This window comes from Cnephaeus nilssonii (genome assembly GCF_951640355.1).
Source record: "Cnephaeus nilssonii genome assembly, chromosome: 5".
NCBI classification, from domain to species: Eukaryota; Metazoa; Chordata; class Mammalia; order Chiroptera; family Vespertilionidae; genus Cnephaeus; species Cnephaeus nilssonii.
In genome coordinates this window covers 96,119,253-96,140,076 of record NC_137076.1, presented here as the reverse complement: position 1 = coordinate 96,140,076, position 20,824 = coordinate 96,119,253, and the positions used below count along the sequence as shown (strand labels likewise).

The 20,824-nt window shown below is 40.5% G+C and overlaps 1 protein-coding gene across 2 annotated transcripts in view; it reads left to right on the top strand.

Moving 5' to 3' along the window:
* The window catches only part of GABRB2 (gamma-aminobutyric acid type A receptor subunit beta2), a gene marked incomplete at both ends in the record, with an annotated part of 197,522 nt that overhangs the window by 143,620 nt on the left and 33,078 nt on the right, over window positions 1-20,824 (top strand). For both annotated transcript variants that reach the window (XM_079773294.1, XM_079773293.1), the window contains one exon: window positions 19,356-19,493. In XM_079773294.1, the coding sequence (XP_079629420.1) occupies window positions 19,356-19,493 (138 nt within the window). The remainder of the gene's footprint in view (window positions 1-19,355; window positions 19,494-20,824) is intronic.

The window sequence follows — 20,824 nt, the reverse complement described above, 5'->3', positions numbered from 1 at the left end:
TTAACACGTGGTGGTGGTGGTGGCAGTAGAGTGAAGTATATCTAATGAGGTAATATGTGCACTGTGAGCGATTCAGACATTAAAGTTCTGCAGACAACAAGGCAATCAGCCATGAAGGAATTATTCTAAAAATTGAGGTATTCCATAAGAATGCCAAATTTTGTTTTCATTTATTCAGGAAAGGGAGAATTTAATATGAGCTACCTATGTTGACTTCCAAAAAATGGCCATTTAATCTGGGCCTCAAAATATTAACTTGTGGGGAAAAAAAAACAACAACATTTATTGACTCTGACTTTTTCCCCACACACAGAACCAGACAAAGCTAGGATATGAACGTAGGCTACCGAAATATGTCAATGACACAGAGCATTGGTTTGTACTTTCTAGTAACACTCCTTAAACCGTTTCCCTTTAGTGATTGCTCTGAGCCTCCCTTAGTGTCAGTAATTTGTCTGAACGCTTCCCCACCTAAAAAAATAACCATTTGTGTTAACAACTGGAGACATGAGGAAATCCATGGGAGTGACATTAGATTGTGAAAGCATCTTCTAATAAAACCGAGAAAGGCTTTCTTGATCAAAGCAATTTTTTAAAAATACTTATTGAATGGTTCTCCCAGGCAAATCACTTTATCCTGTAAAATAAAAATTTTTAAAAACAATATAAAAATTACTTTGAATTTGCAAGGAATCTTGCTTATTGTGTATAATCATTATAGTGACTATGGCGGATGTTTTATGTTGATTTACTATTTGCTATCAAACTTGAGAATTGTATAGAAAAAACAGTTAAAATAAAGTTAGACTTTTTTGCTTTAGTATCCTAATATATAAAAACCCTGGGTCATAATGACCAGTAACGACTAAGGCTTGACCAACCAGAAGTCAGCCCTGCTGAGGGGGCTGCAAATCAGGGCCAGAGAGAGGCCTGAAAAGAGAAGCAGGGACTGATCTGTTGCCTCTGTGGCAGCTTTTGATCAGCACATGCCTCTCTCTTTCTCTCCCAGTCTGGCCAGCAGCCGTGCCTCCATTTCTCTCCAGGCCTCCATCGGGACTGCTCATCAGCCCCGCCATTCTGACCAGGCCCCATTGATAGGCCCAGAGACACTGACTGGCATGGGAACTGACCAATCAGAACCAAATGAGGGTGCTGTGAAGAACCAATGGCTGCCTAAAAGGCGAAGCTTTTGATGCTGACTGGCATAGAAACCAACCAATCAGAACCAAATTGGCCAGTAGAGGAGGACAGTTGTGGGTAAGATCAGGCCGGCAGGGGAGGGCTGTTGCGGGTGAGATCAGGCCGGCAGGGGAGGGCAGTTAGGGGCAACCAGGCTGGCAGGGGAGGGCAGTTAGGTGTGATCAGGCTGGCAGGCAGAGGCAGTTAGGGGTGATCAGGCAGGCAGGCAGGCAGGTGAGCAGTTAGGAGCCAGCAGTCCCAGATTGTGAGAGGGATGGAGACATCCCCCAAGGGGTCCTCAATTGGAGAGGGTGCAGGCTGGGCTGAGGGAAACCTCCCCCCCCTTTCAAGCACTAATTTGGTGCACCGGGCCTCTAGTAAGAACATAAGTGCCTTATTATCAGTTGGCAAGCAAGATGTAATTTAAATAGTAGAGGCTAAGCTGTGGCAAAAATTTTTCTATTTCTCACCTGAAGGTATTCTGTGAGACATTTTATAAAAAATATATTTGTATTGATTTCAGAGAAGAAGGAAGAGAGAGAGAGAGAGATAGAAACATTAATGATGAAAGAGAATCATTGATTGGCTGCCTCTGGCACGCCCCACTGGGGTTTGAGCTGCAACTAGGGCATGTGCCCTGACCCAGATGCCCTAACCTGGAATTGAACCGTGACCTACTGGTTCATAGATTGATGCCCAACCACTTAGCAACACTGCTGGGCTCTGTGAGACTTTTTGATACACTGTAGTGTTCTTTGGTTCCTTCCTTGCTTTCTAATATGATAAGATATTCTAGACTATATTGTACATTTCCTGCCCCAAACCAGGAATGAGATATTTTTCTAAATTGTCATGGTTCTTTTCAGTAAGAAATTATGGAGACTACAATCTAGGCAATAGGGGTGTTCATTGCTACAGGGTGGTTATTTCTGAGGCATTTTTAGTGTTCAGGCCTAGGAAATACATATTCTTTTAAAGATAATTATTTTCATCTGTGGCTCTCTTCTACCATAATGAATATCCCAGTTCTCAATGTTTCTGTTTATAAACCAAAATAAGGTTAAAAATAACCAAATCACAAAAATTAATATGAGTATTAAGAGGTAATTTAAAGCATTTCATTGTGTTTGGCATATGGCAAAGTTTAAATAGATAGACTCTTGTTATCTTTTGTCATCACCATCATCCTATTAGATATTCTAATAAAAACATATTTATCCCCCTGCCACCTATACGCTGAGAGAAATCTTGTGACTTGAGAAACTGTGTGTGTGTGTGTGTGTGTGTGTGTTATATGTGCCTTAGTTTCTTTGTGCTGCTGTAGTCCTACTGTAGACTGTGGGTCTGATAAACAACAGACATTTATTTCATATGGTTCTGGAGGTGAAAGTCCAAGTTGAAGACACCATCGGATTCAGTGCCAGGTGAGAGCCCATCTTCTTGCTGTGTCCTCACCTGGTAGAAGGGGTGTTGGAGCCTTCCTGGATCTCTTCTAAGGGCACTGATTCCATCATGAGGGCTCCACCTTTAGGACTGAATCACGTCCCATGCAAATTTGTGAGCACACAGATATTCCGTCCATAGCAAAATGTGCCCTTGTGCTCTTGAAGGGTATTTCATTTCACACCTAGCCACAATGCAGTTTAAAACAATAAAGCCAATTGGAGTTTTATTAAAGTTTATCAGTGTTGTTACAAAATAGCATATATTTTAAAAATTGTTTTTTCTGAGTTTGGAATACATATGTATTTTTTCTAGTACATCTAATTTGCGAATCCTTAACAGTTTGGACTAAGTCTGTTTAGCTATGATAAGACCACTTAGGGTTTTTCCTCTTCCATGAAAAAAATAAGTAAAAGAGAGAGAGAGAGAGAAACACATAAAAGTTGCCACCCGCAGGTATCCCAGGAGGCAAAACTGTCTCCATGTAATTCTATATTCTGCTTAAGGCTTTTTGGATACCAAGAAAAAGTCCACTTAAACTAGCTCAATAAAGGACACTGACTGGTCTACCTTTCAATTCATGACCACAAACTTCGGGTTAATGTTTAATGCTATTAGATAATAATCTACCTGCCTGGTCCATTCATTCTTCCTTTCTCCTAAACAACTCCTTCATGCCCTCTCCCCTGTCTGCTTATTTTCTCTGTACCTTCTCCTGGATTCTCAATCTCAGCTAATATCCGTGCTTTCCACCTCACTAAGAAAGCTGAGTCATTATAAGAAAGCTTAGAATATTCCCACCACCACACCTCCCCACCTTCCAGCATGCACACTCACACTTCTCTGCCTTCACCCTGCTGTTGTCATGCTTCCATCTAAATGTAGCGCCTTCATCCTGCCCACTCCAGGGGGCGACTAGCAATTCGCCCTCTCTTTCCTACATCACCACTTTTCAATATTGCATGCTTTTGGCATTTCTTACAACTTTAGAAAAACAAAACAAAACAAAACAAAATGTTTTCCTACACAACAAAGCCTGCTAGCTACCATGCTGCTGCTTTTTCCCCTTTGGTAGCAAAATTCCTTTAGTCACCTCTTCTCTCATTCTATCATAAATCCATATCATTAGGCTTTTCCCTCCCACTATGCCACCAAAACTGGGTTTGTTGTGGTTGCCAGTGACCGTCACATTGCTAACTCAAGTGGCCAACGCTTCAGTTCTCATCTTGTGCAATGTGTTACCGCAGGATCATTTGGTTGCTCCCTTCTTATTGCATTTTCCTCCTTTGATTTTATTCATCACATTCTCTCTAGGTTTTCTTCTTCTAATTTTTCTTCTCAGACTCCTTTTCAGTTTCTTCCTCTTCAAAATGAACTATCTTACTTTATTTATATTTTTATTCTTACCTGAGGATATCTTTTTATTGACTTTAAAGAGAGAGGAAGGGAGATAAAGAGAGAAAAGAACATCGATGTGAGAAACATCCTCCTGGATGGTGTGGCTCAGTTGGTTGACCATAGTCCTGTGCACCAAAAGGTCACTCATTGCTGATCAGGGCATGTGCCCAGGTTGTGGTTCAGTACCCTGTTGGGGTTCCTGCAGGAGACAAACCAGTCAATGTTTCTTTCTCTCTCCCTCTCCCTTCTTCTTTGAAAAACAATGAAAAACATTTTTTTTAAAATCAATGAAAAACATGTTTTAAAAAAAGAGAGGAACATCAATCAGTTGCCTCCTACACCTACCCCTACAGGGGATTGAACCCCTGACCTGGATATGTGCCCTGACCAGGAATTGAACCTGCGATCTTTTGGTGCACAGAACAGTGCTCCAAACATCTGAGCCACACCAGCCAGGCCTTCAACCTGAATTCTTAACACAAGCGCACACTCATTTCTTGGATTTCTTCCTTCAACTGGCTCATAAGTTTCATGGCTTTAAATATCATCAATATGCTGATTATACCTAAATATTTATCTCTAATCCAGACTTCACTCCCAAACACCAGATTTTATATATTCGATTGTATGTCCCTAACTGCACTGCTTATCTTCTTGCCAGAATTTGTAATGTGTGAGCTCTTCCCATCTCACTTAATGTCAACTCCATCCTTCCATTTGCTCAGGGCAGAAACTTTAGAATACAGTGGTCCATTCTCTTTATTTCACATCCTATTACCTGAGACTTCAAAGCATTTGTAAAATCCCACCAATTTTCACCACCTCTTTTGCTTCCACCATGCTGGATCTCTCATTTAAATTACTACAAGAGGCTTCTGGCCGGTTTGCCTTCTTCACGCATTACCAGCCCCATATTGATTATTGTCAAATATCAGCTAGAATCATTCTCTTAACATACATGCCAGATCTTGTCTTTTTTTTTTCTCAAAGCCCTCAGAGTAGAAATTAATTCCAAACAATAACCTGTCTGATTTTATATTATATTAAAGGCCCAGTGCACGAAATTCGTGCATGGGGGGTCCCCTCAGTCCAGCCTGCAGCCTCTCTAATCTGGGGATCGGTCCTAAACTGGCATTCGGACACCCCTCTCACAATCCTGGACTGCTGGCTCCTAATCGCTCACCTGCCTGCCTGCCTGGTCGCCCCTAACTCCCCCCGCCCTGCTGCCTGATTGCCCCTCACTGCCTCTGTGTGCTGGCCAGATCACCCCTAACTGCCCCCCCTGCTGGCCTGGTCGCCCCCAACTGCCCCCTCCCTGCCAGCCTGGTCACTCCTAACTGACCCCTGCTGTCCTGGTCACCCCCAGCTGCACCCCCTGCTGGCCTGGTCGCCCCTAACTCCCCCACCCCACTGGCCTGGTCACCTCCAACTTCCCCCCCTGCCAGCCTGGTCACCCCTCACGACCCCCCCCCCACCAGCCTGGTCGCCCTACGCAGCCTGCTATTTAGTCATTTAGTCATCCCTCACTAACCCCCCTGCCGGCCTGGTCATAGGCAGCCATCTTGTGAGGGTGTGAGGGTTAATTTGCATATTACCTCTTTATTATATAGTATGCACCCCTCCCTCAGTGCCTCTCTGACCTCATATCCTATTCATTCACCTTGCTTATTCTCTTCCAGTCTCACTGAATTCTCATTGCCCTTCCCATACATCACTCAGCATCCCAGCTTGGGGCCTCTGCACTGTCTGCTCTTCCACAGATAGGCTCATGACTAGGTTCTCCATCAGCTTTAAGTCTTTGCTCATAGGTCAGCTTTGCCATGAGGCTTGCACTGTCAACTCTATTTAAAACTGCAACCTACTGGTAAATGCCTTCCCAAGACTCCACATACTTCCTACCTTGCTCTATGTTTTTGTCCATAGCATATAAATCATATTACTTTCTAACATAGTATGTAATTCACCTGTTTGTTATGCTTACTATCTATTGTCTGTATTTTCCTGCTAGAATGCATTCCCAGTGAGGACAGGTGTTTTTTAATGTTCTTTTTAAAGCAATGTGTCTGCCATAAGTGCTGAGAACATTTATTGAATGCGATGCATAGTTCTCGGAACATATGGCCGGCATATTGCTTTAAAAAGAACATTGAATAAGAACACAACAAGCAATCTCAGAGATATCCCCCCCAAAAAAATAATTCCAAGATTATTTGTGAAAATACAAGATTCTTGGGTACTGGGACCTAAACTAGGCTTTAGGAACCAGAGTACCTCTCTGTCCATGTCTCTCTCTGGCTCTCTGGGATCTTTTTCTCAGGAGCCTGATGAACTTTTCCCATGGCGTCTGCTTCATTGTTCTGTCTCTGCATATTGACTATTTCCATTTTATTATAGCTTGTTATAGTATCTTTGTTCTGAATTCTCCCCTCCCTCTCCAAATCATGACCTTTTCAGATTCTAATATTTAGATCTCAGATTCTTAGCAAAGGAATACGATTGAACCAGCCTAGAGAAGACATGCACCAAGTGTAATCAGCTCTGGCTGTGGTGGGGGTCCAATCCAGGAAAAGCAGGGCCTGTGGAGAGGAGCAGTTCCCACTGAGGTTGGCTTTGGGGGGCAGAGACCCTAACTTTATCCACAATAGTCATCCTTTGTAATAGGCCGAATTTCTAGCATAAATTATGAAGACATAGGAGCCAGATTCAAATCATAGAGGATGTCCTAGTTCAAGGTCACTCCTTTAAGAAAACATTGTTATTCTGGTGGTTCTTTATTAAACCAAATCTTACAATATGGTGTCCAGTTAGCCTATTCAAAGACCTATTTACTTAAATTCAAGTAGGTTTGAAAAATTTTTAAATGTAGCAAAATATCAATTTTCTTTTGATTTCATTTATCTGATCCTATTAATGTGTTTGTGTTTGGCTCTAAACTCTGTTTTAATTTCTTTTTAAATAGTTATTGTTGAAAGTATTACATATGTCCCCTTTGTTCCCCAAATGACTCCTTCTAGCCCACCCCTACCCACCACCCCAGGCCTTCACCAACCTATTGTCTGTTTACATGGGTTATGCATATATGCATACAAGTTCTTTAGTTAATCTCTTCCCTCCCACCCACCCACGCACACCTGCCTTCCCTCTGAGATTCCACAGTCTGTACCTTCTACTCTGTTTTAAATTTAAATTCTGGCTTTAAATTTCATTTACCTCAATTTTGCTCCTTTTATTTTAAAACCATGTATCCATCACTGTGCCCTGTTATGTTGGTGAAACTTGAGGATGACAACAAAAATAAGGAATAAGAACTAAAGTAGTATGTCAATAGGTTAATAACAACAGAAGTCTGTTGTTTAAGACATTTTCATGAGATAAACAAGACACTTTATAAAAGTATCATCACTGCATAAAGCATGAACCAAGAGGACCTATTCCTTTATAGTGTGAATACTAAATAAGCCTCCAAACACTGTCATATGTTTTACAGAATGGCAAAGCTCCCATCTAAATAAAGAACCATCAGGATGTCTTCCCATCTGTGAATTTATGTATTTTGACATGACTTACATCCAGAGTCCTTTTTTTTTTAAGTCTGTTATTAATCTGATAGATTTTTAAAAGACATACCTACTGAGGATGTTTTTGGTTTATTTTGAAGATGATGACACCAATTTATTTTATGCAGATGATGACACCAATGTTATCTCATATAGGTGCTAATCAACAGGGTTTATTTATTCATCCAAAAACATTTATTTAGCACCTACTCTGTACCAAGCAATTACCTAGATGTTTTATATACCACAATGAACATCATAGACATACTCCTGCCCTATAGAAATGTACATTTAGTGTAGAGAGACAGACAATGGAATAAACAGAGATGCTCATTCCTGAATGATCAACTCTAAAGAAAATTAAACAAGTTAAAAATGGAGAGAGCAATTGTCATGGGGAATCAGGGTGACAGCTCAGTTTAAGATAAGGAAGCTAGGCTCCATGAGGAGGCAATTGAAGCTGAAACCTGAACCAGGAAAAAGAGACATCACACATCACAGGGAGTATGTGCATGAAGGGAGTGCAAGGCAAGTGCTAAGACCTGGAGAATGAGAGAGGCAGGAAGAGATTAATCAAAGAATATATATATGCATAAATTCATAGCCCATGGACACAGACAATATGCCTGGGGTGGGGTAGGAGCAGGGTGGAGGGGGGCAAAGGGTAAAAAAATGGGGAACATCTCTAATATTCTCAACAATAAAATAATTTTTAAAAAACAAAATAAAAATAATAAAGAGCAAAGAGAAAGCCAGTGTAGTTTGGCTGAAAAATGTAGGCAGGCCCAGAGTCGGGTCAATAAGGAGGTTGTTTGTTTTATCATAAGGTGAAATGAGAAGCCATGGGAAGATTTTGAGCAGAGTGACATGGTCAGAGTTATTCTTGTGGAAGATCACTGGCTACTCTAGGTTATGGGGAAATAAAAGTGGAAGCTGGGAAACTAGTTAGACAGCTGTAGCAGTTTCGCAGGCATGAGATGTTGTAGTCATGGTGAGAGAGGGAAAGTACAACCCACAGAACTCGCTAGTTTTATTTCAGACATTTAGAAGTGACAGATTTAGGTATAAGTGCTTTCAACCAGAATAGAGGTCCATTATGTCAGATACAGACTCCAAGATTACAGAGTCCCATAGTCCCTAGGACACCCCACATCTAAGAAAATATAAAGATGTGTATCCTCTGGAACAGTGGTTCTCAACCTTTCTAATGCCGCAACCCTTTAATACAGTTCCTCATGTTGTAGTGACCCCCAACCATAAAAGTATTTTTGTTGCTACTCCATAACTGTAATTTTGCTACTGTTATGAATCGTAATGTAAATATCTGCGACCCTGCTAGCAGTTCTCAACCCACAGGTTGAGAACCGCTGCTGTAGAGCCTAAGACCATCGGAAAACACAGATATTTACATTACGATTCATTAATAGTAGCAAAATTAGTTATGAAGTAGCAACGAAAATAATTTTATGGTTGGGGGTCACCACAACATGAGGAACTGTATTAAAGGATTGCAGCATTAGAAATGTTGGAAACCACTGCTCTAGAACATTCTTGAATTTTTAAAGGAATTTTTCAAACTCTTAGAACACAGATTCTCTCCATGCATGAAAGTGTGATCATATATCAGAACCATCTGGTACATTTGTTAATGTACCTATGCAGTTGGATGTCCTGTAGGTAGGGCTCAAGAACAAGTCCTGGAGTAAATGGTTGGCTCACTAAAATTTGAGGACACTGCTCAGGTGAATCACTCTTTAAGTCATAGGGATATTATATTAAACTAGAGGCCCAATGCATGAAATTCATGCATGGGTAGAATCCCTAGCGGCTGCTGGCCACCAGCTGGGGCTCCCTTCCTCAGCTGTTGGCCAGGGCCTTCCTTCATTCTTCGCCACCCCCTTGTGGTCAGCGCACATCATAGCAAGCAATCAAACTCCTGGTTGGTCGAACTCCTGAGGGGACACTTTTGCATATTAGGCTTTTATATATATAGATAACAATCTGCTGTGTTGGTAATATTAGATCTTTATTTTCTTCCCTCTCATCCTAGAAACCATTTTTACTGTAAAATCATCCTACATAATAAAAAGGTAATATGCAAATTGCATCACTCCACTACGCCCACGATTGGGCCGGCTGGAGGCGCGGGGGCAGAACTCAGGGTGGCCGATTGGCTGGCGGTAAAAGCGGGGGGCGGGGACTCACGAGTCCCGGACCCCCGCTCCTCCTACCGGCCTAAACGGCCGGCGCTGCGGAAGGACCCATGGGGCCAGCGGAAGACGCTGGTGGCGGAACTCGAGGTGGCCGATTGTGTGGCTGCCGGCAACAGTTTTCCGCCAGCAGCAGTTTTCCTCTGGCCACCCGCCGATCGGAGCGCCTCCCGATCAGAGTTCCTCTCGGGGTGGCCGATTGCGCTGGCTGGAGGCGCTCTGATGGGCGGGTGGCCAGAGGAAAACAGCTGCTGGCGGAAAACTGGTGCCGGCAGCCAGGTGAAGGAAAAGTCTATTGCACGAAACTTCATGCAATGGGCTTCTGTAGTTCTATAAAGATAACATTGTTTGGAGGAAACTACCCTAGAATTTGAATATTAGTTGAGTTTTGTTCCAATCAGAAAATTGCTCTATTATCTGCAATTGCATATTCCTTAGGGACTAAGGAAATAAGTTTTAGTACTTAGGGCTTTTTGTTTTACTTTATTAAATCTTTGAGGCTAGTGTGCTTTAATGTTGGATATTAAAGAATAATTAAATTACTAATATCCAAGCTACTAATAAAAAAAATAAGAAAAAGTCGATTTAGATTGGTAGGATCAGCCTAAGGCACCAGGTACATTGGACTTATCCTCTGTCAAATCTAAGGCATTGCCTTAGTTAATTATAAACATTCAGGCAACTTGTCTTAGACAAACAGAGTTGCAAATATTCAATGTGAAAATGCTAGACCTACAACTTAGGAGTCCTACCACGGCTTGCAAAAATCACCTAAACACCCCACCATCTTGAAAATTGTTTGCTTTTGGTATTTACTGGTTTGAAACCACTGACCTAATTATCTTTAGGTTACAATAAGAGCAAAGCTTCTGTGTCTGTTAATAACCAATAGTGGAAAGAAGGGGCTTCCACATTTTCAACCAGATTGGTTTACCCAATTTAGAAAGCAGGGTACTGGCAGAGGTGACCAACAGCACATGATGACTCTATAATTATGGAAATTGCCTCTGTCATCTTTAGGATGTAAACTCATGGATTTGGGTAACATAATTGCATTTTTTAAATCAGCACAATGTTGTTATTTCTGGTGTTTGTACTTGAATTCAAATTATTTCAGATGGGGTGGGGCATACACCCTCCAGTTCACCACTATCAGGACTTACACATCACCCAATTTGTTTGGCACCTGAAACATTTGATAATCTTAGCCCTTGATTGACTGCCAAATGTTTTAACCCAGTTGCTGGTTGTGCAACTATTTTCTAACTGGAACTGAACCTAAAAGTTACGTTTCGAAGCTTAAGTTTTAAACTATGTAAAATTTAAAAAATAAAAACTTTGCTTTAGCTATAGATATCAGTAATCAGAATGATAATGAGTAGTAATCATTAAGCCAGTGTACTAATTGCTTTGCAAGTGTTTTCTCTAGTTCTGAGAACATAGAAAACACAGGTGGCATATTTTGCTTTTTTAGAGCACTTAGGCTTTGGATACATAGTAGGAAGTAGGCAGTATGTGAATGAAACCCCTGCTTGTTTGGTATACTAGACCATGCCATTCCAAGATAGCAGATTTATTAGCTATTTATTTCTGGATAACAAACTACCCTGAAGCTTAACAGCTTATAAGAGCAGCCATTTATTAGCTCATAGTTTCTGAGAGTCAGTAATCAGCTTTGTGGTCAAGCTGATGGTCAGGGCCATGGTCTCATCTGAAGGCTTAACTGGGCAATGGCGCATTTTTTTAAACATATTTTATTGATTTTTTACAGAGAGGAAGGGAGAGGGATAGAGAGTTAGAAACATCGATGAGAGAGAAACATCGATCAGCTGCCTCCTGCACACCCCCCACTGGGGAATTGCCTGCAACCAAGGTACATGCCCTTAACCGGCATCGAACCCGGGACCCTTCAGTCCGCAGGCAGATGCTCTATCCACTGAGCCAAACCGGTCTCAGCAATGGCGCATTTTTAAGCTCACTCAGAGTTGTGGCAGATCTCAGTAGCTCACGGAGTTCCTGTTGAACTGAGGTCCTCGTTCCTCTAACTATTGCCTGGAGGCCTCCCTCGGTTCCTTATCATTTAGGACTCTCCACAGTGCAGCTCGTGTAAAGAGAGAGAGGAAGAACTCATCCAGAAGCCTCAGTCTTTTATATCCTAATCTCAGAAGTGGCATCCATCACTTGTGCTGTTTTCTGAGTCCTAGAAGTAGATCACTAAGTCCAGGCCACACTCCTGGGGAATTAGGCCCAACCATTTGTGGGTAGGAATATCATAGAATTTGTGGACCTATCTACATGTCATGTATTTATCTTTCATGTCAATATTTTTACAAATTACTTAAGGAATGATTTTTTTCTCAACCCAGGAATATAATCAGTAGTTTAGAATAGAGCAGATTTGCATCAACATTGGTTAAGGCTCTAGGCATTATTTGAGCATTTTTCTATATAACTTTTTATTTAAGATGAAAATGTCTTATTTTATGTAATAAGCTCTAATTCTTAGCTTCTTAGCCTTCACTAATGAAGTGACTTTCAGGGTCTTGTATAGGTATTTAGAGGCCAAACAAAGAGAGTTGGCATTTCACTTTATTCACATATATATACCTTTCACCAGGTTGATAGTATGATAGAAAATAGTTTCAATTGTGTACAAATGCATTAGTTCCTTTGCTAAATATATAGTTTTATTTCATCAGAAAAAACCCAAATTTTATTTATTTATACACACACACACACACACACACACACACACACACACATACACACACACACATATGCATTTAATTTTAAAAATTTCAAATATATATGGGGTGGTCAAAAGTAGGTTTACAGTTGTGACTATGTGAAACAGAGTATATTCTTGTATTATTTATTAATTACTAGAGGCCCAGTGCATGGATTCGTGCACTGGTGGGGTCCCTCGGCCTGGCCTGCACCCTCTTGCAATCCGGGACCCCTCGGGGGATATCAGACTGCCAGTTTCGGTCCGATCCCCACAGGCCAGGCCAAAGGACCCCAACAGTGCACAAATCCATGCACCGGGCCTCTAGTATGCATATAAGATCTTTAGTTAATCTCTTCCTGCCCTCCCCCCTCCCACCTTCCCTCTGAGATTTATCAGTCTGTTCCATGTTTCCATGCCTGTGCATTGAGCGTCTGCCCCTTGATAGTCAGTGCGCGTCATAGCTACCAGTCGAACAGTTGCCTAAGCTTATATATATATATATATATATATATATATATATATATATATATATATATATTGTATTATTTTACATACAAACAACTATAACCCTACTTTTGCCCAGCCCTGTATGTGTATATGTTTATATATAAACTAAATCTATAGAATAAAAGTGATTTTTAAAAGTCCTAATTGCTATATACAAATGTGAACATTGGACAGTGAAGAAGGCAGATAAGGAGAAAAAAATTGATTCATTTGAAGTATGGTATAGGAAGAGACCTCTATGGATACCCTGGACCAGTGGTCGGCAAACTCATTAGTCAACAGAGCCGCAGTTTGCCGACCACTGCCCTGGACCACCAGAAAGATGAACAAGTGGACCCAAGAGCAAATTAAGCCTGAAACATAGCTGGAGGCAGAAATGACAAAACCAAAGCTGTCCTACTTTGGGCACATCATGAGGAGGCAGGGTTATTTGGAAAAGACAATAACGCTGAGGAAAACAGAAGGCGGCAGGAAAAGAGGAAGACCAAACATGAGATGGATTGACTTCATAAAAGAAGCTGTAGGCACGAACCTGCAGGAGCTGAGCAGGGCTGCTGAGGACAAGAGGACAAGGTATTGTGGCCATCACTCATTCATAGGGTCACCAGAAGTCGGAGCCAACTAAACAGCACGAAACACACAAAGGTCCCCAGCTATTCAAAAGCAAATTGTTTTTATTTCTACTAGAAGAAACAAGATTCCTAGTTTTTGGTAATTTGTAATAATTTAAATTAAAATGAATTATTTAGAGCTTTCCTTAAATTTCAAATTAGAGATCCTCTAAAGCAGTGCTACTCAAAGTGTGATCTAGGGATCCCTGGAAGGTTCCTGGGAGGTTCCGAAAGAGCTAAGGGACGTTTCCAGGCCTCCAGTAGCCCAAGCTCAGCGCTGGCTCACCTTGCTTTCTCTTACTTGGACCTCTAGCTTAATGGCTTCATCTCTCCAGACATTCGAAAGAAAGATTTAAGGAACACTGTGTAGCTAACCGTGCAGACACAGCCACCGGGTCATCCTGCTTCCATACAGAGACAACAAAGACTGAGACTTGCATTGAAATTCAAGTTAAGAGATGATCTTTAAAGCACCAAATCTGACATTTTACTTGATTATGACTGATTTCCTATTCTTTCACATCATAAGATTTGAATTTGAAAGTAGTCATAACACCGGAAGTAGGTCATCTTTGATGTGGGATGAATTCTGGGCCATTACTTGATGGTGTCCTCACTAAGATGCCACTGGGTAATCACGTCTGCCTTACCTTCGGCCGATGATTTTGAGCTGCTCGGGGTCTAGAAGTGATTTGACAGCACAGAAACGGTGTCTAGCGGGCCATCTAAAGAGCAGAGTGAAGAATAGGATGCAATTACGGAGTCAGGGCAATCACGCAGAGTATCTTTGGGAGGCTTGCATTGCTGAATTTAAAGAGTTGTGGCTGACAAGTGTGCCTCTTCCTCTTGAAAGCGCCCTGCACGTTTCATGGGCCGTGGACTGCACGAGGTCTTGCTCCTTTGCTCAGCACGCAGGCCTCCGCCTGGAGTGGAGTGGGTTCTGACTGGAGTGAGTCCTGAAAATGTTCACCTTCTTACATTCAGTTGTGCTGCTTTCCAGAAATGTCTGTCTGCCTTGCTCCATTAAAAGACAATTTGATCTCTGTTATTTACAAATGTTCTTTAGAGGAAAAAAAAAATGTTTAATCCACTACAAAAGCAAGCTAAGTTTCTGGGGAGCAGTGAGCCTTCTCAAGGGCTTACCTGGCTTTTCGGGGAGCATTAACTAAATCACCCTAAAATGTATGAATATGAATACCTCCAGCAATTCATGGAACACATCTGGGTGGGCATGTTTTATATCCTAAAAAAATAAAATAAAGTAAAATGCATATGGTCAATAGATTTGGGAAATTCCACAATATACAGTGACTCACAATATATGGACTGAAGAGCCTCTTCCATGAAGCACGTGATGCAGGCTTAGTGTTCCTCAGAACATAAATTTTTACTAGTAGTTATTTAAAAACCGATAGAATTTTAAATACTAATAAGGCAGTAATATACTATTATTTGTTACAATGAGGTATTCAATTCAAAAACATTTTAAAGTGCTGTGATAGAAATATAAAAGGCAGGGAATTTGAGATAAGATAGTTCTTAAAAAATATAAACCATGTATGACTAGTGTGAATTATTCCCAACCCATAATTCTCAGTTGTCAGAAGTTGGTGTGATGACTGAGAATTAACAGGTTAAAGCAACTACTGTGTTATTGTATAACTATTGCTATGTTAGATACAATGGGAGATAGAGAATTACCCTACAACACTCAATTGAGGAACTAAGTTTACATAAGTAGCCAGAAAAAAACAAGTCACTTTAATTTCCCCCTTGGAAAAAAAAAAATGATGTCACCAGCCACCAGTTTAATTTCTTGGTAAGTTCTTATCCTTTGTACAGTAAATTCTTCTAAAATGAAATATTTATTTAGTATATAACAAAGTAGACATGTAGACTGACATTAAGAGATAAAAAGTTTTAAAATGCCATCTTATGTAATAAGAAAATATAATAATTGTGAGAACATGTTCAGTTATGTGAGTATTGTTAAAATGGCATTTTTACTCCTTACCTCTCATATAATAGACTAGAGGCCCAGTGCACGAAATTCATGCACTTGGGGCTGGGGGGTTGTGTCCCTCAGCCCAGCCTTCACCCCCTCCAATCTGGGACCCCACAGGGATCAGGTCTAAACTGGCAGTCAGACATCCTTCTCACAATCCGGAACTGCTGACTCCCAACCACTCGCATGCCTGCCTCTCTGATTGCCCTTAACTGCTTCTGCCTGCCAGCCTGATCACCCTCTAACCACTCCACTGCCAGCCTTATCGGTGCCTAACTGCTCCCCTGCCAGCCCGATTGCCCCCAACTGCCCTCCCCTGCAAGCCCGGTTTCCCCCAACTTCCCTCCCCTGCTGGCCCTGTTGCCCTCAACTGCCCTCCTCTGCTGGCCCGGTCACCCCAACTGCCCTCTTCTGCTGGCCCAGTCGCCCCTAACTGCCCTCCCCTGCAAGCCCAGTCACCCCCAAGTGCCCTCCCCTGCTGGCCATCTTGTGGCAGCTATCTTGTGCAAGGGTGTGATGGTCAATTTGCATATTACCTCTTTATTATATAGGTTGTTTTTACCAATATTTGAAAGATAGCTTGTTTATCATTCATGTCTTATGTAGATTTGCATATTTTTATATTTATCCTGATCTGAGACTTGTAACATTTTATACAGTTTTTAAGTCCTCCAAGTAAATTCCAATAAATTTGTATTTTGGGTTACTCATAGGCCATCTGAATTTATCTGGGTTATGGTTTTAATGATAAGAATACAATAGAATTTAATGACTCAGTTTCTAGAATCCCATGAATAAAATATAAAAGATGAATTTAATTTGCAAGACATTAATGAGGATCTCCTGTGCACCACCCCCCTTCTGATATCTTTTACAAGAAATCTAATTATTTTCACTCATTATTATTACAAAAGTTGTAAAAGTCAGGTCATATATATTTGCATATGTTTTATTTTTTAATCACTTTGAGAGACTGCTAACTGTTCCTCCAGAGAAAATTCAAAGAAAAAGAAAACTAGGTCTGCTTTCAGGTAATCCACACAGTGTCTGAGCTAGCTTTGAACTTGACCACCCTGGCACTGTCAGGGATTGTTGGTCTTTCATCTCCAGAAATCGATGATGCAAGCACATTCGTTTCCTTTCCATTTGCAATATTCTATACTTGGTTAAACCAAAATGAATTCCAGAAGATTGGGGTTTTTAAGACCAGCACTAGCCAAGTTGTATACATAACACATTGCTCTCTGGTGTCAGATTCCAAAATCCTAAATATCAAAATAATCTTAAATGTTTTATTATAATTTCCAACCACTTTGGAGAGTTCTGTAAGTGTCCTTGATTGAACAGCTGGGTTTCTCATTGTGCACGTCCGTGTATTTGCTCATGAAATAACAGCAAAGGTATTAAAAAGAGGGTACTAGCTAGCCTTGTTAAGCATTGTATTTTACAAGTAGCAACTCAGTTTTTCTGCATAAAAACTCCAGGAGTAGTGATGATGATGATGACTGTAGTGCAGGGATATAGCTGGTGCCTCTGCCTGCCGAGAGCTGCTGTTAGATTTGTGGTGCTGAACAAAGAAGGTAGATACTGAAGAGAGGAAGCTGCAGGACCAAAAACACACCCCTCACTAGGTTAGACTTAAACCTCTATTGAAAATGGTGAGAGTTTTCTCTCAACCTCTTCTTTTGAAAATGGCTGCATTTGACACGATTGCCTTCTGGTTTCATAAATACCTTTATTTATGTTTATATACCATAAGTTCAATTTTGCAATGCATTTCTAACTATTGGGGTTAAATCTCTGAGCAAATTTCTTTTATCTTTCTATTTTAAACTGTTTTATCAAAAGTGGGATTGTCATTGATTTAAAACAATTTCATAACAGAGATGTGTGCAAATAACAAATGAGAAGTTAGGTTATATTTGAGAAGAAGCTCTAAACTGTGAGGGTCCCCAGGGTCATATTAGGAAAGTTCTCTTTTAGGACAGACACCCCCGTTCTGAGGATAAGTTAAAGAATATAATGAGGTAGATTAATGGGGAGTGAGAAGCTCTTTTCTGAGAATCTGTTTACTATGCCGTTCCCTTGGACTTTGCTTTAAAATCAAAGTTTTATATGCAAAAAGACATTGTCTAACAAAACAAAGGGCTCTAAATGAGATCACACTAATAAAAATGTTGGTAGTTTATAATATAATAAAACTCCAATTTTGATTACAATATAATTTATGATGTTCTTAACTAAACAAGTCCTTTCAAAATCATTAGCTATTATCCAGAAGCCTATAGATGCAAAACCAGAAGTTCAAGTCTCAATAACGCTTCCAAAAAACTGTATTACTGCAGCATTGCGCCTATGAATAAGGAGGACTGCAGACTTCTAGAAAAGTTAAGACGCTGCCTGAGCTGTGCTATAGTTTATATAAATTTTCAAATCGAGGGCATTGCAGTTCTTTGAAAAACTATTTTTTTCCGCTCTTTTGGAGATCTGACTCTCTGAAGTCTCTTTGGAGGCAATGTGGTTTATTCAAAACCATAAGAGCTAAGAGTCAGAGGATTGTAATTATAGTCCTCAGTGTTACACTAGCTAGTCACATGTCAAAAGGCAAAGAACTTAGGCAATCTTTTTAATTTGTTTCATTGCTTTTGAAATTGGTGAGCAGTATCTTTCCTGTTTCCTATATTTTAAAAATTCAACTATCGAGATACAAAAGTTCTTTGAAGAGATAATTAGGATACACAAAGATAATATATGCTTCTATAGAGGTTGTGGGGGATTAGTTCGTATAATATCCATATTCACTGGATTTCATTGCATGCTTCCCTGTACAGCATTGTTTACGATCTAATATGTGCTTATTCGTTGCAGTTATATGTGCACTTACTTATTAGAATATGTGTGCTTATTCTACTCTGCCCCATGGATTGGAAATATCATTATAACAGAGGACATGTCTTTATTGTACAGAGTCCTATCCCCAGCATCTGTGCACTGATGAGCATAGTAGATGCTCAGTAAATTGTTGTCGAATGAAGGAAGCATACCTCCTAAATACACTGTGCATTGATAGTGTACACTATACATTTGTATTTATTTCTTAAAACTATTAGAATCAATGTTGTTTTGAGGTGTGTTTTGGAGAGAATTTTGGAATTCAGATATGCTACAAAATCAAATTTGGAGGTCATGTCTATGAGTATTAACAAATTAGTGACTCCCTTAATAATCATTGCTCTTCTGACTTGAAACTCAAATACATTATAATTCAAATATCTTATACGGAGGGGGGAGGTTTGATAGCATTCAGTGCTGTACTGATAACTTAAATGATGTTCCTCTTCTTTTGTCTTCTCTTAGAGTGCCATCAGGGTTATATAATAATATGATGATGTTTGAGAGAATGAGATTCATACTCAGATAAACCTAGGTTCAAGTTCCAACTATGCCACTTCATAGTTGCAAGACTTAATGTAAGCTGTTAATTTCTCTAAGCCTGTGATTCCTCTTGGGGGCCTAATTATGCTTCCCTCATGAGTTTGTTGTGGGGATTAAATGTGCTAATATACTTGAGGTGCTTAGCATGGTACCTAACATATAATAATACCCTCTAACTGTAGCTATTATCATTTACAAAATTCATCCACTAAACTTTATTCTGTCTGTTTTGTTTGTTTTTCATTTTGTGCGTCTGTATGTGTGTATATGTTTTCTTTTCAGATGGATATACCACCGACGACATTGAGTTTTACTGGCGTGGGGAAGATAAAGCAGTAACGGGAGTAACAAAGATTGAACTTCCACAGTTCTCTATTGTAGATTACAAACTCATCACCAAGAAGGTTGTTTTCTCCACAGGTTTGTATCAGGGAAGAAGGTTAAGGTAAAAGAGTCATCATTGTTTATAAACAGTGGTCACTTATTTCCGGATGGGGTCCCCGGGAAGGATGGTGACTCTAGAAGACTGAGATCTGCTGGAAACCCTCATGTCCCCATCAAGCCCATTGCTCATTTGCAGCCCATCCAGTTATTTTCCTGAAGGCACCCCCAGCAGCGCTGAGAGGCTTAGCGCTGTGTCTCTCATTGGCCAACGAAGGGACTAATTGTTGTAGACAGAATAGAGAAAGAAATGAAGACCCGGGTCAGTTGTTCCGCTGATTTTATGCATCTCACAGAATTAATTATCATTCTTTCAAATACACTGGGAATGACCAAGTCACAGTTCACTCAAGTCTGACCACAGCGAAATTCTCTGAAGAGAGTAGGGTAGGAGAATTTCACATTTCCCCCGGAGGATAGGAATTGCTTTATGTACTGTGACCCCCCTGTTTTGCAGGTAAACACCCTTCCAGATCCTGAGATTATCCTGATGCCTTTGCTGCCCTTACCCTGCTAGTATTGAGGTTTTAGGTTATCAAACTTGGTATCAACAGCACAAATTTTTAACAAGAAAGCCCAGTAAAGTGGTAATTTGCTACATCATTAAGGGGAAAAATAATAAGCCCACAGGAATATGTCTCATTGAAGTGAATCCCGTACAAGGAAATAGCCTTATAACTGTAAATTTTGAGTTTCCCCTCTGATTCGGGTGCTTCCTGTCCCTACAAACAACTTCAGGCAAGAGTTGCATGACTTAGTAAGAATACAGTGTAGCCTTTTGCTGTAAAAAAAAAAAAAAAGAACAATAATAACTGAAACTTTTCCTAAGTATGAAGTCCTTTGAATTGCTGAAACTCTGTAGAAATGAGTTCCTATGTAAAATACTCTTACTTTCACATTAAGACACTATTTATCAGTGTGAACCGTTTATGTTCTGAGGCTGTGTTCTGTTACATATATTATCTAAAGTGTAAACCCCAGATCACCACAAAGGACCCCACTTCAGGAATGTGATGCTTTAGTTGTATCTCTCACAGATGTTGCTCAGGAATAGTGATTCTCCACCTTTGAGTAGGTCAGGGATGCCTTTTGGAACGAGGGTGGGGAACCTTTTTCTGCCAAGGGCCATTTGGATATTTATGACAGCATTCGCAGGCCACAGAAAATTATCAACTTAAAAATTAGCCTGCTCTTTTTGGTCAAACATTGAATTAACTCACCACTAATGCCTTGGCAGGGCCAGGCCAAATGATTTTGTGGGCCTTATGTGGCCCGTGGGCCGGATGTTCCCCACCCCTGCTTCAGAACTT